The sequence below is a fragment of the Nyctibius grandis genome, chromosome 14, assembly GCF_013368605.1.
Source record: "Nyctibius grandis isolate bNycGra1 chromosome 14, bNycGra1.pri, whole genome shotgun sequence".
NCBI classification, from domain to species: Eukaryota; Metazoa; Chordata; class Aves; order Nyctibiiformes; family Nyctibiidae; genus Nyctibius; species Nyctibius grandis.
The window spans coordinates 6,247,332-6,272,970 of record NC_090671.1 but is presented as its reverse complement, the minus strand read 5'-3'; the positions used below and the strand labels follow the sequence as shown (position 1 = coordinate 6,272,970).

Genomic DNA, 25,639 nt, shown 5'->3' with positions numbered 1-25,639 from the left:
TAAAGGCCACTGGCTCCTCCTTGCTGTCAGTCACATTCGTTCTGAGGGTTAAGCTTAACAGATGTTCGTAGCTAGTGTTGCAGGTTGGTCGGTGAAAGAGCGGGAAAAATCAGGAGTCTTCCTCCCACTCTTATCAGGAGAGTTAAGACTTTGTCTTCACTTTTATCTTCAGGAACAGTGTCAGCGAAGCATCATCCAGCAGACAGGATAAGATGACCTGGGATAACCTCATGTCGTGTTCTTTAATCCTTGCTTATTGCATGTTTCATGAATACTGATTTGAAGAGTGTATTTTGCCACATCCTTTCTGATCCTTAAGCTCTTCTTTCTGTAGGGATGCTAAATACGACTGTTTCATTATACTCTTGCCTGAAGTGTTGTTTTTTTAGCAACTTAGTTTTTGAGAGAAGAATCGTCAAGCAGTTGTCAAACTTCCTTCATAATGAAGTTACTTCAGCTAGTGATAAACACTGAAATTTTCAAAGGAAGCATTGCAGTTTTCCTTCTGGGTGTTTATAAGTGACTATTCCAGATGACAAAATTAATTAATTACTTTCTTTAATCAGCATGTATTTATCTTTGTCCAATTCTTACATATATCTTCCCTAAGCTCTGTTGCAAAGGAAAGAAAACAGTTTACTAATCAACACTAAGTAAATTAATCACCCAAGGAGAGACCGGGGGGAAATAAATCCTGCTGTTGGGTTGGCAGGTAATCAGCTCTTGCAGTGTGAGTGGGTGAGCAATGATTACAAGTGGATAACGAATATTACTCAAGGACTTGGTAGTAGGGGAATTTGTCAGTGGTAGGAGTAAGCTGAGCAATCACAGCTATACTCTCTTGAAAGATGCTTCTCCTCATTTAGTTGAAGATAAATAGCAGAGGAAAATCTTTCATGTGCTAATGCTGAAACTGAGGTAGTCTGTCTATTGCCGCTCCATGGATGCTGTAGAAAATAATTTTTCTGTGTGGCTCTTGTTTAGACAGACCCGGAACTCTTATTTGTGAAAAGGTAATAAAAGAAATAAAATACTTTGAAAGAACTGATGGTGCAGAAGCTTTTCTTAGTGACTAAACTGGTGCAGTTACAGGGCACTACTACTGTATTGAGTGTAAAACAGCCTTTCTGAAATAATCTATTTGTATTTATGTGGGCTGGAAATCTCTGCAGTGACTTATCTTGCTTTGTACAAGCTGAGTCTTTGTCTTTTTTTTTAATCTAGGACTTTACTTGACAATAGTTTATCCAGCCAAACACGCTGGACGTTAGGAGCTCTCACGGGCTGGGAGCAGTGTGATAGAGGCCCAAGATGCCCCAGAAGGTCCAAGAATTGCTGTTGTAGCTGGCCTAAAGAGAATACATGAAAGTCAGGCTTTCTGCCTACAAGATTGCATCATGCTTGCCTGTGTGTATATTTTACTTAAGTCACTTCATTTAAGGCTGTTATTAACACTAATTTATGATGTTCGTGAAGTCAGCACTGCCATAAAATGGAGCAGGAACAACGGCAGGTTGGTGGTGTTCAGGAGGGTGTGTTGGTTGGTAGGTGTGTGACTGCATCTGTTTAAGCTCGGACAGTAAGAGTTGCTAAAAGGTTTGACAGCACAGAGGCTTTTGTACCGCACAGCCAGATTTGAGAGGGTGTAATGTTCAAGCTCTGTGCGTAGTGCACTATTAAATGAATTTCTTGTTGCCAAGAATGCGTTACATGATAAATCGCAGCCTGTTAGATATGTACTTTAATGATGTATGAATTCCCTGGATTTTTCTGTTACTAGCATTTGTAGCGAGTCAGTAGTTACAATTTTTGTGAAGCTTTTAGCTTTCTTTTGTAAAGAATCCTTGGTACAGCTTTACCTGCTGTTAGTGAAAGGAAAAGTATTGAGAGGGCTCTTGCAGCTGTGGTGGGTGCAGGAAAGGAGAGGTGGCCAGGATCTGTCTGGCTGCCCTAGGAAGTGCAGTGGCACTGTGGTGGCTGGGGAGAAGGGTTCATACCTGGTAGTGCTTGTGTCCTGTAGCAGTAGGTATCCAGGCTGGGCAGCCACTTCATCTGTTTCTTATCTACACCTAACCTGGGTGTGTTTCTCATTTAGAGCTCTTTAATGGGAAATCAGTGCAAAGAACACAGTCATTTTTAGGTCATTTTTCTTTGTGTAGAGTATCTGTACATGTGCGTGCTACTTAAGCATAACCAAGTGTGATTAGCTGAATTGTGAAAAATTAATACCTCTCGTGTCTGGCGCTGGTAGAACAGTGATAATTTGCTTGCAACAGCCTTCCAAGTGTGGGTCCGGTTAGCAATGGTATAGAGCTCACAAAGTCCTGAACTCCTGGGTCTGTTTCATGCTCTGCCACTTGCTTTCTGTGTGATTCTAGGAAAAGATTTAATTCCTGTTTACCTTAATCTCTTCAGTTCCTGAAAGAGGATAATCATGTTGATTTACCTTTTTAAGGTATTTTTAGTTCCTGTCACTTAGTGGTGCTAACCGATGTACCAATGACATATAGAATTTACATGACCACATCTTGGTTATAATGACAATGTTTAGAGATTTAGATGTTGGAAATGTAAAAGTTGGGATGTCCAGAAGTCGTGTAGAAATAGTGTGTAGATATGCCAGTTCACAGGCCTTTTCCATAGCTTCCAGACCTGCTGTCCTCTTTAGTACATCATCAGCCATGCCAGGGAGACAAGGGGATGTGCAAAATGCCATTAACCTTTCCTTTTTCCTGTTTTCAGAGACCTGAAGCCTTCAACATTTTGTCCCTTTTGCTGACTAAGATATTTTTAGAAACGTTTTGATCTTCTTGCAATAAATAGATAAATCACCTGATGTTTCATAATTTTCTTACATTTTTGAAACACGGAGAAGTGTTAAACCAGGCTAATGAATCTCCACTCTGCATTTCTCTCTCCATTACTGACAGAAGAACATCAAGAAAAATGAGTCTTGAACAAAAATTACAGGCTTCTTTTATATGTTTTATGTGACAGATGGCAACAGTTTGTTTGACTCAATGGCCGGTGGAATGCGTCTGATCGTTAGCTGCATTTCCTCCTTCCTCATCCTCTCTCTGCTGCTTTTCATGGTCCACCGGCTACGCCAAAGGCGGAGAGAGCGCATAGAGTCTTTGATTGGAGCAAATTGTAAGTAGCCTGTATCTGTAACGAGTCTTGATCTAAGTAGTGTTATGTGCTTCAGAATGAAGAGGGCAGAAGAAATACAAATCCGTGGAAAACATCAGTGGAAGTCTGGTTGTAGATTCTAGTTGATACTGTACCCAAATATAGCTCTGCGCTGGCCGCCTGAACTGGTCATGAGTTGTACAAGTTTTGATTCTCTGAACCACCCCCCATTCAAAGAAAAAACTTTTATATCAACACTTATCTTGGGCGTCATGCTTATTACTGACAGATTGATGTACAGAAAGGTGAGAAATGTCATGGTCTTGCTTGACTGTGCCTGTGTGTGTCTTGGTAGGTTCTTCAAACTTGAACTTTTTTAGCCGATAATGCAAAAATACTTTTTGCTTGTATGTGGTCCAAATCTGAAGTATCTTATATGTGTGAGTGATCTCCTTAGTTTGAAGAGGTTAGATTCAAATTTAGATGTGGTGCAGGACAAACAGGCTGGGAGCAGGTGGGCCTGGGTATCGTGTAATTGCAGTGAGTTGACTTGTATAGGTTATGTAGACGTTTTTAGGTCTTCGGGAGACATGAGTTCCTTGGGTGTGAAAAGTGGAAAAAGGTGTTGACATCTACCTTAACTTGAAGAAGAAAACATGAGTTAAAGTCACTTAGGTTTTTTTCTTCTCTTGAAATAGTGCACCATTTTAACTTGGGCCGCAGGATGCCTGGTTTTGATTATGGTCCTGATGGTTTTGGAACTGGCCTTACTCCACTGCATCTTTCAGATGATGGGGAAGGTGGGGCATTTCATTTCCATGATCCACCTCCACCCTATACTGCTTACAAATATCCAGATATTCAACATCCAGATGACCCACCTCCTCCTTATGAGGCTTCTGTCAATCCGGACAGCATCCTTTGTTCCACTCCAGGTATGCAGGCAATAACTTCTCTTTTCTTCCTCTCTTTCATTTTGGCTAGAAGGTAGATTTTCTTTTTTTTTTCTTTTTTGAACTATGATCATGTGTTTTAGTGATTGTGATGGGAAAATACATTTCACGATAAAATCTTCCCTATTTCTGCGATGGAAAAGTCTTCTGTTAAAATGTATCATTAAACTTGGTTTTTCTCAAAGGTTCTTTGGATCACCTAAATTACAAGTGGAACCCATGTTGCAAACAGTTTAACTCTTAGACCTTACCTATTTTCAAGCCTTACCTTGGATGGGTTACCTGGTCTCCACTATGTTGATGCCTTTTCTGGTCTTTTGGAGATAGGTCTGTAGAGATTGGTATTAAAAAGTAGAACGAATGTTAAGTACAAGAGATTTTTGATAAAATATATCCAGCATCTTCTCTCCTCCCTACTTCCCCCACCCACACCCCCCAAAAATTGACCAAAAATATCACTTTCTAATGATTCACCCAGTGCTCTTCAGTTTTGCAGCTGTGATATTCACATACTGTAGAAATAATTCCAATTTGGGATTTTGTAGCAGCATATTTCACAGAATAAGTGAGCCTGATTAGTGCAAGTATCTTATTTATATATTGAAGTTTTATTTTTGCTGCATAATTTTCCTCTTTTTGCAGTGTCATCTCTTTGTGCATTAATGCAAAACCAGGAAAAACTCAGAGCTTCCAGAAATACACATAGTAAATCTATTTGGGAATGTGAAATGATATACTTCACGTTCTTATTCTGCTTGGTTTTTGTCTTTTGCAGATGGAGTTCTTTCTCAGACTGTGCAAAGCAATCCTCCATCACTAGGAAACTGTGATGTATCCCCACAGCTTACAGAGGGATCGCTGCCTCCCTCGGTTGGTCCTTCTCCAGTGGAGCTGGAAGACTCTGCTGACAGCAGCACCTTTCTAGTCCCTCCTGACACACCGCTAAATGAAAACACACCGACAGAAACTCTCACGGGCAGCCGCCACAGCCACTGTTCTCTCAACACCATTGTATAAAGGAGTAAAAAGCCTACTGCCTCTCAGAAATAGTTTTAGCAACGGTTTGCACAGACAAACACTAATCAGTGGTTTGAACTTCAGAAGGAATCTCTACTTTGGTTTTTGAACACTGCTTTTATGTTCTAGATTAGGATTGTGCCTCTCGTTTTTTGGCTGTCGTTATTCATTCACTAATCGGTTTGTCCTGTAAATATGGATTGTATAACTGCTCTTTTTTTCCATTGGCTATGGAAAAGAGTGCAGAAAATTCCTTTGACTTCTAAGGAGGTGAAAAGTATGGGTAGTTTTGTTTTTTTTTTTTTTCCTTAACCTGAGAGGAAACAAAATCTACATCAGAAAAAAAGCTGTTTGGATTTGGCTGGATACCACTGGACCCAGGGAACAGACGATGGAAAAGGAGGTTGGGGGCAGTCACCATTCAATCAGTTGCTTTCTCTCTTGCTTCAGTGCTACACTTGGAAAAGGCAGAGAAGATGGAACTGGAGGGGAAGGGGCTGGGGGCCTGTTTTACAGAGCGGGAACACTGAGGAGCTAAAACACATGCCACCAAGTAAGAGTTGCACAGTATAAAACATTTGCATGTTTTGATCTGCCTTGCTGTTTCAGCACACTGTAGGGACTAGAGGATGAATGGGACATGCAATATGTGGCAAGTGGGTACTAAGAAAGCTAGGATTTGCAATTACAATTATTCGTTGTTGGTAGCTGCAAAATCTCATGTTGTCGGGTAAACTTCTGGCCCATAAAGAAAACTGTGTCTGTGTAATGCTTGTGTCCCTTTGGTAGAATCCTCATATGCGTTAGGTAGTACCTTAAGGAAGAGGTGAGGAGCAGTTAGCTTTTGATGCAGTCTGACTTCACTATATGAAGCCCCTGTTTGTTATAATCCCATAAGGAAGACTGAGGTATTTTTCTTTGTAGTTTAACTCCTTTACAGTCAACAATTGCACAAGACTGACCTGGATAAAGACCATTGTTCTTGCTTTTCTTATTGCATGCTATATTTAGCATGTAAGTGTATTCCCTCCCCTCCATTTCACTTCTTTACAGTTCAAGAAATACCATTTAAAAGCAATGATCAACATGCACTATATGTGATGTTTAATTCTAATTGGACACTTGTTCCTTATTTGAGTCTCATGAATTGCCAACCCTATTCTAGGGATTTCCCCCGTGCCCCCCAGACCATTTATCCAGGTCCCACGAGGGGTTATAATGAGGTTAGTACACTTAAATCAGTAAAGCAGTTTGCTTCAGTCTGATTTGTCATCTTAAATTTCTCCCTCAGATTGAACTCTTTAATTTACAGATGGAAAAAAGATTCATTCACTCCCTCACTAAACCTCAAGTCAAGCACTGTTGGTTTTGATAATGGGTGCAAAATAGTCTTTACAGGTGATTTTAAACTTAAGTTTGAATTTCAGCGTACCAGTGATTTGCCCTTTCCCCCCATCCTCCTCTTGCCTCTGCTTCTCCTTGGCTTACTGTAGCAGTCAGCAGATGAGATGAATTGTAAGGAATTTGTGAAGAATGCCCCTTGTGAGTGTTCTCCTGTTACCTTATGAAGGGTACGAGCCTAGAGGGACAGGAAGAAAACACTGCGTGGGGGTGTGTATGTGATCTATTTTTCTAGTAATGATGAGAAATCATACTTGTATGACAAATCCTAACCCACGGTTGTCGTTTCCCAGCGCAGCTGACTCTTTCCCCGTTGAATATGCTGCTACTTTCTATTCTGTGTCTTGCCTATAGGCTTATACTGTACTTGGGGATTGGTCTTGACAATTCAGCTCCTTTTGCACAGAGAACTGTGAGTTTCATTACCGAGGTCATACCTGGTGTCTTGACATTCAGACGCTTGCTAACAACCTTGAATCCATCAGAGAGCGTGAATCACAGTTCTGGGGTGCGCTGCTGGCACACGAGTGGGAGGAAGCACTGTCAGGAAGCCTCTGCCTAGAGCCGTACCTCCGCCCGCGTCTTGCTCTCTGGTTCCACTGGCTCTAGCAGCAGCGGTACGAAACGAGAGGAGCAATTCTCCACCCTGTGGGATCTCTTACTGTCTCCTCCTCTGAGTTCAAGTCCTGGTCTAAGGAAGTGGATGGATAGCAGTAGTCAGAACCATGCCTACAAATTATTGAGCGTTTCTGAAGTACGAAAATAAAGCGGGTTTTGTGCATTTTTGAGCACATTCATACGTTTTATACATTGTATGTACTGATTTTTCTTTAGTTTTATAGGTACGAATGCGTGTGTGCGCGTGCGTGTTTCTGGGTGGCGAGATATATAAATATATATATATACATACTGTAGATGGTAACCTTTGTGCTGCATCCAGCTAGGTGAAGCTAAGCACTGGGATATAAACTAGGCTCTTAGGGTTAATACTTCTCTCAAGCTGGCTACACTCTGTTGTAGGACAGGCTGTGATAGTGTGCACTTAAATAGGATGCAAAGTCTATGCTACTACAATCTGTTCCTGAAAAATATTTTGTTAGCAGTGCAAAATAGAAAACTTCCAGTTTCTTTTGAAGCCAGATGGAATATTTGTTCTTTGTAGTATCCTAGCGCAATAACAAAAGGCCTTTTGGCTTGGTTTAGTATCTGAAGCTGTGTTCTGTGGCTGAGGTGAACAGATACCTCACGCTTCTCCTAACACTGCAGGAATCTGATTTTTTTTTTTAATTTTACTTTTGGTTCTGTGGTGAATTTTATTTGAAAATAAGCTTTGTTACAACTGGCAACTTCATGGTGGCTCCTGGTTGTAGCTGTTCCAAATGGAGGCTTCTTTGTAGAAGCCTTGGTGTGATGTTTTCCCCCTTGCTTCTGAGCCTTTCCCACTTGCATATTGGCACGGAGGCTGCTATTTTCTCTCCTTTCTCCTATCCTTCTTCATCTTAATGGTAAAGAAGGGAAATTTTGCCTTGAACAGAGCAGCTCACTAAGTACAGCTCATTTACCTCTCAGTGAGTCTCTAATTTGGCAATAAAATTGTCGTTTTTTTCCCTTTTTAATGTAGCTTTCTCACATTCAGTACTTTCTCTTGGAGAAAGAGCCCTTGTAGCAGAAAACGTCGCAACTACTCAGACTTCTGGACCAACTGGGGAAGAGTTAAGTTTTCTTGACAGCAGTTGACTCCTCAGCAAACCTGCCTTGCCCGTGGCAAGGTGACTGGTAAGCAGTTTGTCCTGAGCACCAATTATGGAGAGTTGATGCTTGCCTGAGGAAGACCTTTCTGATTTGATTGCCATTAGATTGATGAGATCTTTGGAGTTATTTTGTGCATTGATTTTTCCCCACCACCGTTCACTTCTCTGGATGTTTTTTCTTGACTACTGGTGCATCCCAAATGTCCCTCCAGACCCAGGGTGGGAGATGGCCTTACCACGTCATTCCCAGCAGCACGCGTGAGCAGAGAGTGTGTTTCTCTTGGGATGTCTTTGACTGCAGCCGTAAAGTCGCAGGGCTCGCACCTCTGGTTGTGGCCTCGGACAAAGCTGCTCCTCAGATCCCCCATCCTTACGACGTTCTGTGGTGCCATATTGAGGTCTCTGCTGTTCCTTCAAGAACAGCCCTGGCTGTTCACTTCTGTCGGTGTTATCGGTGATGCCCGTACACAGTCTCACAGGAGCCTCTAATTTTTTTTACTAGGTGAGTTGTAGAGTACTGTAGTGTTAGAGGACGGTCGGTTTCATTCTGTGCTAGAAGAGCAGAACTGTTCAGATGTGCAGAGAGCTTGTCTGCGTCATGTTCGGTCTTGCCTAGTTTTGAGCCTCAGACTGTTGCTTTACCCATTCATGGCAGGACACTGATCTAGAAGAATAATGAAGTAGGTGGAAGATTTTTTCTGAAGGCTTAATCTTGCAGCTGGTGGGTGCTCTGCCTCCACAGGTGTCACGGGGTGATGGCCTGTTGATATCTCTTGAGTTTCACTTGGGAAGAAAATGTTTTTGTGACCAGTAATTACTGTTCTTTCCCCATCTAATGTTAGATGAATTTGAAGCTGGTTTTAAAGATGTTTTTATCTTTCAGATGTGGATGTTCAGTGGCAAAGCACTGAAGTTTTAACATTGCCTCACACAATCCGTAACATGCGTCTTTTTTTTTTCAGTCGCTGAAACTTCTTTTTTCTCCCTAGCTAAGGAACATGCAATATACAGAAATGTCTTTTAAATTTCCGTTGCAAGTTGGGAGTGGGACCCTAAAATTAGAGCAGATTAGTGTAGAGGAGGCAAATCAAAGTTGATACATTTTGCTTCTGATGTTCCCCAGTTCCAAATGAAATATGTGTTTCTTTGGAATAGACGCTTTCGGTGGTAAAGATCTGCTTCCCCTGACAGCAGCCTGCATTACCTGCCTGCTACGGTACGACATAGCTTTAATTTTCCAGTATGGTGCACCTTGAACGTTGAGTGGGTTGGAGTCGGTGCCAGGGTTGATGCTGCGCTTGCAGGCTGCACGCGTGGCCGTGCTGCGCCGTGCCCCGAGCGTCGGGCTGGGGGGTGCCTGGGAGGCTGCGAGAGAGAATGAGACACGGCTTTTTACCTTCTCCTGGGAAATCATTTTAGCCAGCGCTGCATTTGCAGGCTTCTCCTGTGTAGTTGGTTTGTGACTGGACTTAACTGTGGCAGTGTATAAAAGATTTTGATATTCTGTGAAATAGCCATGTAGAATTTAAATTTGATACTATAATAATTCAGTCCCTGTGACACTGTTTTTTTGTTTTAACTTCTTTCTTTGGGGTTGGCACTAATTTTTCTTTTTTTTTTCTCAAGATGCTGTGAGAAACATTTCATCCAAATGCCAAATAAATTGTGTTCTGTAAGAGAAATGGCCTGTTCCAATGTCTCCTGATTTCTGCATCGATGTGGTTCCTCGGCGTTGCGAAGGAAGGTCTTGTTAAATCACGCTTCTGAGCTGTGATCTTGCAAAAAGATCAATATACGCATTTAACTTCAAGCAGGGAGGCTGATGAAGTCCCTTTTTGTACAAATTCCAGTGGAATTTACCTGTGTTAGTGTAATTTTAAGGAGGTCCTGGCTGCATACCCAAGAAGGTGAAGTGCAGCCTACTCCTGCTGCCTTCGCCAAGCCTGTGGGGAAGATGCCAGGCCTCTAGGCAGGAGGTGCTGGTGGTTGTGTGGGATGGGAGGGGTGTCCCGGCCCCCCAGCTCCCGGCGCGGGGCAGCAGGGCTCTGGGGAATGAACCATGTTGATCAGAGAGTTGATGTGGAGTGAGGGAGGACAGTGTTAGCGCTGAGCCATGGTGCCTCCACGCACCCAGCAGTCAGAGAGGAGCCTGGTGGAGAAGCCTGAGGAGGGGTCTGTCTGTCCTGACCTCTTCATCTGTTGCAAAATTTGAGCTCCAAACTTTTTATCAAATTCCTAAAGGAAGGTTTTGGGTGCTGCACCCTTCCCTCAGTGTGTTTTACAGCCCCTGCGTGGTACGGGGGCTGGAGGGAGGGCCCTGGGGTGCCCTTGGGTGGGCTGGCAGAAGCCTTGGCCAAGAGCCGTGTTTTGGGGTGTGCGGGGGGGTTCCTGTCTGGTGCCAGGACCCATCTGTCCTGCGGGGAGATGTACGGCACTCGAACAGCCCCGAGCTGCTCTGCGTCACCGGTGATGGCGGTTCCCTTCGGAGCTGCAGGGGAATGAAATGAGCCGGGGCTTGCAGGGGTGGAGGCAACTCTCCTGCCCCCCTCTCCCCTTGGCCTGCAGTGAGCTGGGAGGTGCTGCTGCCTCTCTTCAAAGAGCCTGTAACTAAATTATTTAACGGAGCTGGCTGATAGCAGGGAATATTCCCCTAAGAGAACTTGCTGGGTAAATAAAACTCTTTTAAACAGTTGTGCTGGTTTAGTAATGCAGGCTCGCAGCCGGAGCTGGCAGGGCGGTGGGATACGGGGTGGAGCGGTACCAAGTCCGAGTCAAACAGTTGTATCTTCTGTCGCAGCAAGGTGTGTTCAGCATCACTGCTGGGTGCTGCTGTGGAAGTTACTCATCCTGTAGTAAGTACTCGTAGCAGCACGACCAGAGCGCCCTAACGTTGGTGTGGTCAGTGTGCTGGTTGGAGGATGCGTCCTTTCGGCGTGGGGAGAGCTGTGCTGCTGGCACCTTCCCCTGCCTCGTCGGGAGCAGTCCCGGCAGCGAGTGCAGTGCCACGGGGCTGCGGAGCCCCTGTGTCCTCGTCCTGGTGACAGCTCCGTGGATGTCCTGCGCTACAAGCGCTGGAATCAGATTTCCCAGAGCCATGCAGAGTCAAATCCACTTTACCTGGGGGAAGTAGTTAAAGAATTAAAATTGGTCTCCTTATGCCAGCCTGCCACGAGAGGGGCTGGTTTTGGGTGCAGGGAAAGAGCGGCAGCTCCTTTTTGCTGCACGGTGCAGACCTGGCCCTGGTGCCACCTGCCTGTGCTCTGGGCTGGGAGCTCAGCTTCTAGAAACATTCACTGGCTTTTCGCAGGCTGCTGGGCTCGCGGTGTTTGCCGAGTGCTGCAGAGCGAGTCCCCGTGGCATCGCTGGGCTGTCCCCGTGCCCTGCTCGTGGCCGCAGGATGCGTTCATCGCTGAAAGCCATCCAGCGCGCGGGTCATCGCGGCCGCGGGAGCCGCGGAGGCTCCGCTGTCCCTTTCCTGCGCCTGCAGAGAGCAGCTGCAGCCGCCTCCGTCGCTGCTGGCCCTGAACCAGTGCAGCCCCCGGGCCCCAGAGCTTCATCTCCGCCCCGGGCAGGGAGATGCTGGCTCAGCTGAGGGTGATGGGACGCAGCCCTTCCTTCGCTGCCAGTCTCGGGGGGGGGGGGGGCAAGTGTCTCTCTGTAGCAGCTGACTGATGTCATGAGCGTGTGGCAGGGACCCCGCGGGGCTCTGCTGACACGGCAAGACCCTGTGCAGATACGACTTGTCCTTCCCTCGTGCCCTCTGGACGCCAGGGGACAGGGGCGATGCTGCAGCTGCAGGGAGCAGCCAGGAGTGCCCGGAGCCCAGCCAGTGCTCTCGGGGCTCACGGCCGCTCCCAGGGACACGTGGCTGCGTGTGTCCCCCTGCGCCCCGTGCGAGGGGGGAAGGCTGTCAGCGTTGATGCTCGGACGCTGTGGCAGGGGCATTGCTGGGCAGCCTTTGCTGTAAGCTCTTACCAGCTTAAAATGCATTTTCCTGGGAGGGTAATTAGCGGCTGCGCTCAGCATGGCGTGTCCGGGGTGCTCAGCCCTGGGAGAACGCCGAGGACCTGGGGGTGCGAGTCGGGTGTGTGTAGGGGCCGCGCTGGTAGTGAGCCCGGGGGGTGCCAGGCCATGGGGGGCTGCCCGGCCTCGCCGGGCGGGGGGAGATGTCGCTGAGCCCGGCGGTGGTAGGACACGGGATGAATGCAGGGGCTGTGCAGCGCATCTGCCGGCCACAGTGCCTCCTTTGTGCCGGGCCGGCTGCGCTCCCCGCCCTGCTCCCCGCTTTCTCACCGGGCTGGCGGCAGCTTATTACAGAGATCAGAGATTTTAACGGGAAATCAGAAGTGCCTGGAGTATTTATTCCCCTTGCCCTTCACCTCCCCACTGCACTTGCTTCTCTGGATGGCCACAAACCTTCGTGCGCCTGTCCCTGGGCGATGTGAACCACGCTCTGGTGGCTCAAGTCCTTGCCTTGTCACTGTCCCCATCAGCCCAGGTCCCTGGGCCGGGTTCCCAGGCGGCAGCGCAGGATTTACCTCCAGGAGCCGTTCTTGGCAGCCCTGCTGTGTGCTGGCGCAGCGCTTGCTGATGGTGCTCGTGGCGGGGGTTCCCAGCAGGGTGGCACTGTGCCCACAACTGATCGATGGCTGCAGCTTAAGTAACTATTTTTATTTTTCAGCGGTATTTTTTCCCCCATCATGGCTCTTGCTCTTGGTGCTGTGAGTACGCGTGTCTGCAGGGACCTCGGCCGCCTCCTGACTCCGTGGCGGCAGGATGATGGACGTGGTCTCTCCCCACGAGGACAGTGCAGAGCTGCAGGATCAGCTGCGAGCTCCCCGCCACCACCGCCGCAGCAGGAGACCAGCAAGTACAGAGCGGATCTTTCAAGGTTTGATCTTGTTCCTATAGAAACTGGAGGTTGCTCCTGCCTGGCACCGGTGCCAGCAGCTGGTGGTGCACCCTGGAGAGCAGGGCAGCCGGGGATGGGCAGGAGCAGGGTATGGCACCGCGCCTCGGTGCTGCCGCTGCATTTCCATGTGCCCTGTGGTCCCCTCTGCTTCCTCGCGCTGCTCCTGCCCCTTGGTGGGGCTGTGCTGAGAGGTGATGCCTCTGCACCTGCCCTCCTTGCCAAAAATCACCACTGGAGAAGCCTGAAGACCAAACCGATGTTCTGGGGGGCACCTCGGCCTTGGTTGGTGCCCTGGGTGTCGATAGCCCAGGGATGGTGGGTCCCATCAGCTCCCGGGCCCTGAGGGTCTGGGCTTTTCCCCCACTGCCTGGCACTATGGGCTGTCCCGCTGCGGGCGGGTGGCAGAGGTGCTTGTGCCACTTGGTGGCCTCGTGCCTCCAATGGAGGTCTTGGTCTCCCCTGGGTGCTGCCGCAGCTCCTCTCCTTCCCAGCAGCAGCCGGTGGCAGGCTGCCGGCCCGCTGAGCCCCTCCGCCTTGCCTGCCCGCCCTTTGCATCTTGTTCCGGAAGGATGATCGCAGCCCTCTGCAAACTACCTCATCCCCGGGGCAGGGGCCAAGCGTCAGCCGTGGCGCAGAGCCCGAGCCCCTCGGGGGAGCCCCGCGCTGCCCCCTCCTCCGCGCCCGTGCCCAAACATGCGGCTCGGCGCTGCCCGGGGACCTGCCTGGGGCTGGCTCTGCCCGGGGAGACGAAGGTGGCCCGAAGAGCCCCCATGGAGGATGAGCACAGCGGGTGTTTGGTCCCCTTGCAGCACATGGCAGCCAAGTGGCTCCACTGAGCCAGAGCCCATCCCCGGCCAAGGCGGCAGCAAGAGGCTCCTTCTCGCTGCCCTCGTGCTGCTGCTGGGTTTGTTCATCCCGGCCAGGGCCGAGCGCCGGCGAGAGGAGCTGGGGCTCTGCCCCGTGTTCCCCTTTCCCCTCCTGCTCAAAGAGCGCAGGGGTATTTCAGCAGAACGTGACCCCACCACCTCCAGTGCTCTCACCCCTCCCTCCCTGCCCGCCGCAGGAGTGGAGCTCTGCCGGCCAGGTACCGGCTCCCAGGGACCCGCCTGGACGGGTGCGATGGGGACGGCATGCGCTGCCTCCCTGCTGAGGGGCTGAGCAGCCACCTCCCCTGGTGCCCGCGCTGGGCTGAGCAGCCACCCCACAGGGTGCCTACACTGGGTTGCCAAAGCTGGGGGGGGGCACACAAAGGCTGACCCATGGCGTGTACCTGCCAGGAGTGGGGGACTGGGGCAGAGCTGCTGCCCCCAGCCCCCCTGGAGCACGGCTGTGACCCCACGGCAGGACGGGGCACAGCGGGGATGGCTGCTGCCAGCCCCTGCTTTGGGGATGGAGAGCAGGATGGTACCCGGGGCCACCCCTCACCCCTCGGGAGGCAGAGGGCTGCACCCCCGGCTCTGCCTGCCCCCCATGCCCCTGCCTCGTCCCTGCCTTGTCCCTCAGGCTGGCACTGCGGGCAGGGCCTGGCACGGCGCGGAGGGGCTGGCGGGGGGCCTGGCCTCTCCCCCTGCTCCCCGCTCCCTCCCTAGCAGCCGAGGAGTTAAAAACTCAGCCCTGGTGATGAATATTTAAGAGCAGCGCACGGGCTGGAGCGCAGGATTTCTGCGGGGCTGCCTGGGCGCTGGCACCGCCGCCTTGGCCCGGGCGCTGCGGAGGGGGACGAGGCGTCGCGGCAGGGCCCCCGCCTGTGCCCACCGCCTGTCCCCACTGCTGCCATGGGGGCGCGGGGGCTGGGGACGATGGTAACTTTTCTGACTTTGCCTCTCGTCGTGCAAGCAGCCGTGGGAGGTGAGATGCACTGCCTGCCCACCCTCCTCCTAGGGCGTGTGGGGTGGCCAGAGGGGACAGGGGGTCCCTGCGGTGGGAGAGGATGGGGGGTGGCGGGGTGCGGGGCTGGGGTGTGCCTGTGCCAGCCCCGTTTATTCCCTTCCCTTTCCCACGTGCCAGGGGGGTCGATGTGGGGCCGTGGTGCTGGGGGCAGCTGCACCAGTGGGGCTGGGGGACCTGGTCTGGCCCAGGAGCCATCTCCTGACCTCCCACCACCCATGTCCCCACTGTGCCACCAAGCTCCGGGAGGTCTCAGCCCACCCAGGGCTGTCTGTCCTAGCAGGAGGTGTCTGGGCTGGGGTCCCCACGGGGTGGGTGGGCATTCAGGTCTTGGGCTTCAGCCCATCTGCCCCACAGACCTGCACCACCGGGAAACACCGATGAGGATGAAACCACCGAGCAAACCGGCGCTGCCGTCCCGGGCCGAGGCACCGGGGTGCTCACCTGCTTTGGGGCCAGGCTGGTGGCAGCGGCACTGCCCTGGCTCCTGCTGGAGGATGCTTGAGGGCTGGTGGGTGCAGATCCGAGGGTCTCCCAGGAGCTCAGCTTCCCCCTGGGCAGGGAGGAAAGCTGGAGGTCCCTGCCCTGGTGACCCTCCGAGTCCTGCGCCGTCCCGCTCCCGGCTCTCCTCTGGGGCTGGTGTCTCCTGTGCCGCCGTAGCGAGGATTTGGACGCGGTGCTGCAGGCTGGGGCAGCGAGCAGCACCGGTGGAGGCGGGCAGGGCTGCCATCGTCCTGCTGGTCTGAGCGGCCGTGGCTGGCACGAGCGTGTGGCTCAGCTCACCTGCACCCGGCCCGCTGGCACGGCCCCATGGCCATCAGCTGGGTCCGCTCGCATAGGCTGGCCCCAGGCAGCACCCTGGGCACCTGGGTACCAGCTCTGTGCCCCCTGCCAGGAGCAGGATGAGGAGCTGAGGAGGGAAGGGGTGCGCTCCCCGTCTCCCATTGCAGACCTGATGGCCCTGGGTGGATGTGCAGGTGGCAGGAGCTGGGCTCCGGCTTCCTGGGCATCCCCTCGGCATCCCCGCATCTGCTGCTCCAGCACCCGGCACCGCACGGTCTCCATCGCCGCCCAGGCGCAGGCAGCAGCGCTGGTGGGAGTTCGGCAGCTCTGGCTGAGGTGGCCCTGAGTGACGACGTGAGCCGTTGTCCCGCAGCGTGGGCGCAGGCCTGCCCACCGCCACCCCACGCCTGCTGCTGCCCCCCGCAACCGCCTCCTGCTGCCAGCCCACCCGCGGGCAGCCCCAGGGCAGGGCTGCAGCAGCCCCCCCTCGGCTCCCCGCTCACCAGGGCTGTGGGAGGGCTGGTGTGGGGCGAGGGGCTGCCTCGGCTCCCCAGGATGGGTAAGGGGGGATGGCCCCGCAGCAGCAGCCCTGCAAGCAGCGAGGTTTGGCTGCCTTGGCGGAGCGGTGCCGAGGGATGCTTCGCTGCGGAGCGGCCGGGGGAGGCAGGGAGGGTGCGAATGCGTGAAATCACCAGTGCCGAGAATAACCGGGATGAACACGAGCGCCGGCGGGACTCCTGGCTGCGAGGAGGGGTGCCCTCGCCAGCAGGGGGCCGGGCATGGCCGAGGGTGGGTTTGGGGAGCGGGTGCCAGTCTCTGTCCCCCGCCCTGAGCTCTCCTCTCTCCCGCAGGGCAGTGGTGTTACGACTCGCAGGACCCCAAATGTGGTGAGTGGTGTCGTGGGCGGGAGGGGGGTGTCGGGGCTGTGCGGGGCTCAGACCCCCACGTCTCCCCACAGTGCCCGAGGCCGCAGTGGGGAGCGTGGCCTGGGGAAGGGCGAGTTCACCCCTATCCCACCAGGCTGGGGAGGGTTAGAGGAGCTTCACTTTGTGCTGGTGTGGAGACTGGAGACGAGCGCAGGAGCCCACCTCAGTCCTGGCCCCCGTCCCACCCCGGTCTGGGTGCTCCTGGCGCAGCACCAGCCTCCCTTCTTTCACCTGAAGCAAATTAAATCCCAGATTTAAAATCGGCCGTTAGCAGCCGCAGCGAGGCGCAGGCATGGGAGGCTGTGGGGCACGAGGAGGGCCAGCTCCGTCCGGGTAGGCAGCGAGCCCGGTCCACGGGTGCTGGGGGGGGGAGCATGGCTGGGGACGCTGTGTCTTGAAGCATGCAAATAGCTTGTAAAAGGTTAATTAAGGATCAGCGAGCATTTAATCAGTCGTTACGGCCCAACTGTTTTATAGCCCTTGGGTGCATGTGCCTGGTTGCTGCGGCACGTTGGCCGTGGCAGGTGAGTGTCAGTCGCTGGGCTTGGCCTGTCCCTGCCGGACCAGCGCTCGGTGTCACCGGCAGTTTCACCTCCTCGGGCAGGTTGCGGCAGGGGAGTGGGGCCGGTGGGAAGCGGCTCGGGCAGCGCGGAGCCGGCCACGTGCCCACAGCGGGGCCGCAGGGAGCAGTCCCTTAATGGAGGCACTGGGTAATTTGTGGGGCCGCCCGGTAGCACCGTGCCAGGGAGCCGGCAGGGCCAGGCTGCGGCTCCTGGGTTTCCACGCAAAAAGCTGCCTGGAGCAATGAGAGAAGGGAAGGAGAGAGGGCTGGGCCTGGGGTGAGCGTGTCTGTGGGTTGGTCTGCCCAAGGGGAAGGAAGGTAAAGGCGAGAGCTGGGCCATGGGGCGCTGCTGGGGGAACAGCCCCCCAGGCCCTGGTTGTAGGGGATACGAGGGGTAAGGGTGTGTGGGTCAGCCAACACCTGCCCAGCCGTGCCGGGTGCTGGAGCAGAGCCCGCGGTGCCCATGGAGGGATGCCCTGAGCTCCCCTGGGTGGACGGGGCTGGAGATGCCGGGGAGCTCCCGTCCCCTGGACGGGGCTGCAGCCCAGCAGTGCCCAGTGCCGACACCTCCACCGCGGGCACCTACAGCTCGGGCTGCCCTGGGGCCACCAGGCGCAGGAGCGGGATGTCACGGTAGCCCCACCGGAGCAGTGACCAGCGGGGCAGTCGGCTACATCCCACAGCTGTGGACTGCAGCGAGTGTTGCAAGAGCTGGTACCAGGGCGATGGGGACGGCAAGCCACACATACGGGGTGTGTGGTGTGGCCATGGTGGCAGCCGTGGGGACCTCCGCTCATGGCCCCAGCCCCGTGAGGAAACCCTGCTGAATTATGGATGAGGCTGCAATAAGACCCCACTCATCAATAGGGAGGAAGGTTGGGCGGGAGGGCAGCTGCTGCGGGATGCAGGAGAGCACGGCAGGGCTGGCTGGGGACCCAGCCACCCTTGGCCTTGTGTCCCCTCTCGGGGCGGCAGTGGCTCGGTGGCTGCCCGCGGTACCCCTGCTCCTCCTCCGCAGGCCCCAGCCACTGGAAGGAGCTGAAAGCCACATGCGGCGGCGACAAGCAGTCCCCCGTGAACATCGACAGGCACCGGCTGCAGCGGGACGGTGGCCTCGGGGACATCCTCTTCGAGGGCTACAACCAGGCTCCCCCGGGCAAGTGGAGGCTGGCAAATGATGGGCACACGGGTGAGTGCTGTGGCCAGGCACCCTCCCCTGCCCCGGCTGCTGGGGCTCGGCTCTGCCACCGCTCCTGGGTGCTCTCTGCCTTTGAGGTGCAGGGTCCTGGGGTGGCTACTGCCCCGTGGGTTTGTGTTAGTGCTGGGATGAACCCTGGGGAGGACAAGTCCAGGTTTGCCAGGGCTGTCCCCTGTCCTAACCCCCATCCTAACCCCCATCCCTACCCCGTCCCGCTGCCCTTGCAGTGATGCTGAGCCTGGCGAGCGAGCCGGCCTCGGAGCACATCACCATCAGCGGCGGGGGCCTCCCCGGCAGGTACCGCGCGCTGCAGCTCCACTTCCACTGGGGCAGCCCAGCTGGGAACGGCTCCGAGCACACCCTCGATGGGCGCCAGCTCCCCATGGAGGTAGGTGAGAAAAAGCACCCATAGAGCTCTCCGGGTGGCCCAGGTCCTTGGTATGATGGGAAGGTGGGATGCTGGTGCATCCCAAGGCTGCCATGCAGCGGAGTGACCGGCTGCACCCGTGGGTTCGGCCATGCTCCCCATCACCACAGCCTTGCGCTGACGGTGGGATATGGACAGCCACTGCGCAGGGCACCGGGGGGGTTAAAAAGCAGCTGACGTGAGGCTCAAGGTTTTTCTGTACGGTGCGTGGGCCGAGCTGCCTCATCGGAGGCGCTCAGCGGGTGCGGAGGGCTCTGCGCTCCAGCGGGACCGCACGCTGCGTCAGCGAGCGCAGGGGGTGTGCGGGAGCGTGCTGTGCGAGCGCGTCGGGATCCTTCTGAGCGAGAGAGGCTCTGTGCCTCTAAAATATTAATTATCTGCCAGAGGAGAGCAGAATTTATGTATTGCAGCTGGCAGGCGCCCCGGGACCACTGGCCCCTTTTCCCCACCCCTTCAAAGGATACCCGCTTCATCAGGGTGCTTTGATCCTCCGAGCAGCCGCCCCGCGGAAGCGCCCATGGGACCAGGAGGGCTTTTCTGGGGGGCGGTTGGCTCGGTGTCCGGCTGCCCAGGGCTGGCCGGGAGATCTGTGGGCAAGAGCTCCGCTGCCGGGGGTCGGCCGGGGGCGGTTTCCCACGCTTGGCCCCTCCATGCTTTCCCCAGCTGCACATCGTCCACATCAATGTCAAGTACCGGACGCTGGCAGAGGCCAAGGGGCATCCCAACGGGCTGGCCGTCCTCGGCTTCTTCTTCCAGGTGGGTGTGCGGGGAGGGGACCCCCCCTGGGAACAGGCTGCTCGCGGTGCATCTGGGGAAGCATTGTATGGTGGGGGGAGCATTGTGGGGCGGGGGAACATTGTACGGCTGCCCCGAGGGAGCGAGAAGGGGCAGGAAGGTTGGGTCAAGGGCAGGAGGTGCTGGGGAACCTCAGTGGTGAAAGGTGCCATGACCCCCCGCCAGCTTCGTGCGAGGGGGTGCCGAATGGGAGCTCAGCCATCCCCACCGCTGCTCCGCGGCGATGCGGGGCCGGGGCCGGCTCTGCCTGTGGGTGCTCAGCAGTGCAGGATGACAGGCTCTGCCCTGCCCCAGCCACTTACTCTTTCTCTCCACAGGTCTCCGAAATCCCTAACACCAACTACAACACCATCGTGTCGGGGCTGAGGAACATCTCCCACGCTGGTGAGTCGCCTCCTTGTCAGGGCAGGGGTGGAATGGGCAGAGACGTCAGTGCAGGAGGGCAGGGGTGTGCCCCGGCGGGTAAGGTGGGGGGACCATCTGGGGCCATCTGGCTGAAGGGACACTGGTGGGGGTGGCCCTGCTGTCCCCACCATGTCCCTGGCATGAGCTGAGCTGAGTGCTCATGTCTCACCCCGCAGGAGACTCCGTGGATTTGGCCTCCACCTTCCGCCTGAGCACCCTGCTGCCACGCAACGGCCGGCTCTCTGGGTACTACCGCTACCAGGGCTCCCTCACCACCCCCGACTGCAGCGAGGTTGTCATCTGGACCGTCTTCGAGGAGCCGGTGGAGATCGGCCGGGAGCAGGTACCAGCGTGCACAGCCCCATGCTCCAGTGCCCAAAGGGCTGGGCCCCCCGGGTGGCCCTTCTTGCCCTTCCTGACCCCTAACCAAGAGCACAGGGAAAGTCATCTCTATAATAATGCCCCCGGCAATGTGGCAATTAATTAGTTTTATGAGGATTAAGTAATGGAGCCATGGCCACCTACCAGTGGGGAGAAATCCTGTCCACAGCGTTCTCCCTCCCAGCCCCAGTATTCAGAAAACGAAATGGGAGCAAACTCATTGGAGCTCAGAAAAGGCTCAAGGAGGCGGGTAGGTGGGTGGATGGATGGATGGATGATGTTCTCTGCTGCCCAAGCATCTCAGTAGACGTATTTCCTTGCGGGTGTCGTGGGCCAGCTGCTCTTTAAGTGCTCTGCACAGGCAGTGCAACACGATGAGATCCTCTAAAACTCACGAGCTGATCCTGGCAAGGCCCTGGCTCATGTACTTACCCTCTGGGGCTGGTTTCGGGTGGGCAGTGAGGGGTGGAGGGAGGACACCCGCTGGCATGGGGCCATGCCATGGGTCATGTGCCATCGGCTGTGGGGCAGCACGAAAGAGGGCTCACGCATGGGCGGGGGCTCGGGGTGCCCTGCGAAGCGGCTGCCCACCCCTGCCTCTCTCCCGGCACAGCTGCGGGCGTTTGTCAGCACCCTCCACTTCCCGGCCGCCGGCCCCATGCTCCTAAAAATGACCAACAACTTCCGCCCGCCGCAGCCCCTCGGCAGCAGGAAGGTCTTTGCCTCCAGGGCAGCCACGGCCAGCGGTGGGTCCCCGTGTGGGGATCACTGCCAGCTCCTCTCCCCCCTGCTCCTGCTGACCCTGCTCGGCCCCTTCTCACCAACCCCATAGGGTCTGGCACAGCCTTTCACCGGTCTCCACACGAGCATCGCCCCACTACATTGGTGATGGGGAGAAAACACACCTGGTTCATGGGTAAATGGGAAAAAATAATCACAAAAAAAGCACTTTGAGACCTTGGCTGGGTGAAGATTTTGCAAACCTGGCTCTCTGCAGAGGTGAATCTCTGCAAGTGCCGAGCCTCCCTGCAATGCCCCGGTAGCCAGGTGGTGGGAGCCACGCGGCGGGGCTGCTGGAGGGGCTGGAATAAAGCCGAGGTCCTTGCCCGTGGCTGTGGGTCGCTGCCTCTTTGGCTCTGTGTGCTTCTGGTGTTGCTGGGGCAGGGTGCTTGGCACAGGGGTGCAGGGTTAATGGGGAGGGAGCTATGTGATAGTGTTTGGGTGGTGCTCAAGGATACTGGCCCTGCGCATGGCTGCGCAGGTGGGTATGAGACTCCCTCTCTGCTCCCTGTGCAATAAATCCCCAGGGCCAAATCCTGGCGCAGCGTGTGGCTTGGGGTCCTCACAGCCGCCGTGCTTGCAGATGCTGCCCTGTTGCTTTCCCCAGGGCTGGGCCAGGCTGACGGAGGGACGGGGCTGTCCCTGGGGACACAGCACCCCTCAGCACCCTGGGGCAGGACGCAGGGAACCGATGGCTCTTTCCACGGAGCTAATTTGACACTGGCAGAAATAGCCGCAGCTGCCGGCGCTGCTCCTGCGCTGCCCGGCGAGGCATGGGCCGTGCCAGGGCCCGGGCGAATGGTGCGGTTCATAATTGATGTGCTGAAGCTCCAGGCGTGTTCCCGTCTCCTCCTGAGTTATGGGCTAAGAGCACAGGTCGTGATCGGGGAGCAGAGCGGGGCGGGTGGAGGTTTTCATCATTGCTGGGGGCAAGGTGCTGCCAGCGCAGGGCTCCAGCCTCCCCCAGCCCGAGGGGTGGCTGTGGCACCCGTGGGTGGGGGGGCCTGAGCATCCTCCCGGCCTGAGGCATCCTGGGGGTGCAGGGGCGCAGCCGAAGACCCCACGGTCCCCACGCCGGGTGCTCGCAGGCCCCTGCGGGTGCTGGGGCTCTGTAAACCCACCCCGGAGCCGCCGGGAGGGCAGAGCAGGGGGCAGTGCCCTGGGGCGCCGCGTGCGACACGCGTGGAGTGCCGAGCGTGGGCTGCCGTGTGCCCACAGGCAGCCCGAGCTGCCACCGCCTCGGGGGGCTCAGGCTGGCCCCGTATCCCTTCACCGTGTCCCCCCCAACACGTGCCCACCCGCCGCCGCAGCCCAGCGCCGCTCCGCCGCCACGGGGTGCACGGGCCGCGCAGGGCCGCCAGGGGGCGCCCGCCTCCCGCCACCCGGACACCCGGGCACGCTCCCCGGGAGCCGCTGTCACCCGCGTCCCCGTGCCCCTGTCCCCTTGTGCCCCTGTCCCCCTGTGTCCCCGTGCCCATGTCCCCCTGTGTCCCCATGCCTCTGTCCCCTTGTGCCCCTGTCCCCCCGTGTCCCCATGCCTCTCTCCCCTTGTGCCCCTGTCCCCCCGTGTCCCCATGCCTGTCCCCTTGTGCCCCTGTCCCCTTTGCCCCCATGCCCATGTCCCCCCGTGTCCTCATGCTCCCCGTCCCCCTGTGTTCCCCCCGTGTCCTCCATGCTGTCTGTGCCCCCGTGTCTGTCCGTGTCCCACTGTTCCCCCTGTGCGCCGGTGCCCCCATGCCCAGGTCTAGCCCAGGGTGGTCACAGGTCCAAGTGGCAAGAGTGAAGGGTTCAGCCACAGAGCGTGGCAGGACGTGGTCAGCCATGGTGAGCCCCAAATGGCTGCAGCCCCCCAGTCCACTCCAGTACCAGGCCAGTGTGTGAGGGGCCCCAGGGCAGTGGGGCCAGACGTTGCCTGCCCAGGGCGTCCATGGAGGACACAAGGCTGTGGCTCTCCAGGAGCCCTGGGAGCAGACACCCCTGTGCTCAGGGTCCCCATCCCCGGGGGACCCATCCCCACTGGCCACGGTGGCCCTGGCAGAGGATGGCAGTGGTACCAGGCAGGGTCTGGCAGCCCTCTGTGCAGCCAGACAGAAAACGACCCTGAGGGCTCGGCACACGCTGTGCAGCCTGCTGGGACCCCCAAATCTGGGGAGGTGCTGTGCCTCCTGCTGGGAGCACTGAGATGCTCTGGCTGCCCAGGAAAAGGACCTGGAACCCAGCAACACCCAAGAGCCACTGCTGAAATGGGGCCGAAAAACGGCTTTTCCCGCCTCCCGCGGCACAGCCGGGCAGCGATGCTCTGGTGCCACGTGCTGGAAAGTTACTGCCGGGGAAGTGGCGTGTGCCGGGGCTATTCCTGGCTCCCAGCTGGTGTTTGGCTGAAGCGGGCTCTTGTTTTCAGCCGGACTGTAATTTTAGCAAAGGCTGTTCCTGAGCAGGGGGCTGCGGTCAGCGCAGCTGCCCGGGCCCAGCTGGGGGCCGGCGAGGCGTGTCGGCACCCCCCTGCCCGTGGCCGGCCCGCAGCGCCTGGCCCAAAGCACCCCAAACGTGGCAGAAATGCTAAAACCCGATGGTTCCCCGCCGTGGCCGCAGAGGAAGGGGAAAGGGCTGGGGCCGTGCTGCGGTTGGGGCCGGTGGCATTTGCTCGGGGTGGGGAGGCTGTCGGTGAGGGTGGCCCTGGCCAGGGCGCAGGATCCAGCCCCGGGGTGCACCCCGCATTCCCCTCCAGCCCCCCCGCGCTGGCTGCAAAAGCCGTGGCACCGGCACTGCTCACCCTGGCAGGCCATGGAGGGGGAGAAACCCAAAGTTCTCTAACTGGTTGAGTCAAACCCTCTGTTCCCTCCCAAGGGCTTGGCGAGGACCACGGCGGCCACCTCCACCACAGCCATCAGCCACCACTGCCACCGCCTTGCCACCAACGTTCCCTACCTAGATATTTAACATCAAGCTAAAAAAATGCCAGCTTAGGAGGTCTAACAAGGGCTGAAACTTAACGACCGTATTTCATCAGACAGGCAGTACCACCCTCTCCATCAGCTCGCCTGCCTGGGGAGTCGTGGCCGTTTACACCAAGTATGAGCAGAAAACAAGGGGTTGCTTCGTCCCCAGACCGGGGCTGCAGCTCCCCTGGGAGTTTTATTTTATTATCATGCTAAACTGGAGATGATAAATATTTTGAAGCAGTTGAAAGGTGTTTATTTTTGAGTTGGTTCAGCTTGTTTACAACCTCTTTACAAGCCCAGGCTTTTATCTTTGGGGCTGTTTGTCTCTCCCCAGGCTGTGGTGAAGGTTTAATACACATAAACCAGGTCGGTTTATTTAGATGTGTATTAACCGGGTCAGGCCGCTCCTCCCGGTGCCAGCTGCCAACCGCGGCCGTTGCTGTTTTGACAGAGCTATGCAAATGCTCTCTTCTTCGCAAGTGAGTTTGGTTGCTCAGGTTGTGTTTTCGGCCACGTCAGCCTCAAACATTTATTTATTTCGTTTAATTCCCTTTCAATTGCAGGGTGATAAACCTTGACCTTAGGCTCTGTGTCTGTTCCCAGCTGGGGCTTTGACCCAGGACTGCCTGGGGGATGTTTCAGAGTATTTTATAATTCGTAAGCTGTATTTTATAATTTATAACCTACATTTTGTTCATTTATAACCTATATTTTATTTCCCAGATTTGGGGAAATCTGCCCCATGTTGTGGGAGTCTGGAGGCTGCCCCGTGCATCTCCTGGCAGGTCGGACTGATGGATGACCCCAGCTAATGAGCTGCCTGGCAGGAGGCAGAGAGTGATTACTTTAATTCAGTTAATGAGAGAGGATTTGGAGTGACCCGACAGTGGGGTGGCAGCAGGAGGCCCCAGGATGGTTCCCCTGTGGCAGTGGCACAGGGGGACAAGGCCACGAGCTGAGCAGTGTCAGGGTCAGCCTGGCCCCGAACCCCATGTGTGTGGGGTCAGGGGTGCCCAGACGGGGGGCCTGGATGCACTGGGGTCATGGGGGTGGTGGGGGTTGTGCCTGAGTGTGTGTGTGCGCACATGGATGTGCAACTGTGTGCATGCATGTGTGTGTGTGCACACATGTGTGCAAGTGTGTGTGCACGTGCAGCAGTTGGGACACCCCACGCTGGGGCAGGGACCACTCTGCTGGGCAAGACCCCTCTGGGAACGGGCCCTGCCAGGGACCCTCCAGGAGACAGGAGGGGTGACCCCGGGCTGGGGACGTGACCCCGGGCTGGGGACATGCACCCTGGCACGGGCACGGAGCCCCACCAGCCTCGGCACCAGCCCCCAGTGGGTCCCTGGTCCCCAGTCCCCCCCATCACCCACCCTGTCAATATTGG

The 25,639-nt window shown here is 55.8% G+C and overlaps 2 protein-coding genes across 3 annotated transcripts in view; both read left to right on the top strand.

Moving 5' to 3' along the window:
• Positions 1 to 9,920, top strand: part of DGCR2 (DiGeorge syndrome critical region gene 2) — a 49,049-nt gene extending 39,129 nt beyond the window's left edge. For both annotated transcript variants that reach the window (XM_068412678.1, XM_068412677.1), the window contains exons 8-10: positions 2,998 to 3,150; positions 3,828 to 4,064; positions 4,858 to 9,920. In XM_068412678.1, the coding sequence (XP_068268779.1) occupies positions 2,998 to 3,150; positions 3,828 to 4,064; positions 4,858 to 5,099 (632 nt within the window). In that variant the 3' untranslated portion in view covers positions 5,100 to 9,920. The remainder of the gene's footprint in view (positions 1 to 2,997; positions 3,151 to 3,827; positions 4,065 to 4,857) is intronic.
• A 5,018-nt stretch (positions 9,921 to 14,938) lies between these two features.
• LOC137670259 (carbonic anhydrase 15-like) lies at positions 14,939 to 21,359 on the top strand. Its single transcript, XM_068412967.1, has 8 exons — positions 14,939 to 15,011; positions 16,685 to 16,720; positions 18,340 to 18,510; positions 18,747 to 18,907; positions 19,610 to 19,702; positions 20,059 to 20,125; positions 20,323 to 20,489; positions 21,141 to 21,359. The coding sequence occupies exons 1-8, from the start codon at positions 14,939 to 14,941 to the stop codon at positions 21,357 to 21,359; spliced, it is 987 nt and encodes a 328-aa protein (XP_068269068.1).
• Positions 21,360 to 25,639: the final 4,280 nt, after the last annotated feature.

Excerpts from the sequence above, each read along its gene's own strand:
- LOC137670259 (XM_068412967.1), top strand. The coding sequence starts at position 14,939 with ATGGGGGCGCGGGGGCTGGGGACGATGGTAACTTTTCTGACTTTGCCT. Across the intron at positions 16,721-18,339 it reads CTCGCAGGACCCCAAATGTG|GCCCCAGCCACTGGAAGGAG; the intron begins GTGAGTGGTGTC and ends CCTCCTCCGCAG. Across the intron at positions 20,126-20,322 it reads GAGGAACATCTCCCACGCTG|GAGACTCCGTGGATTTGGCC; the intron begins GTGAGTCGCCTC and ends CTCACCCCGCAG.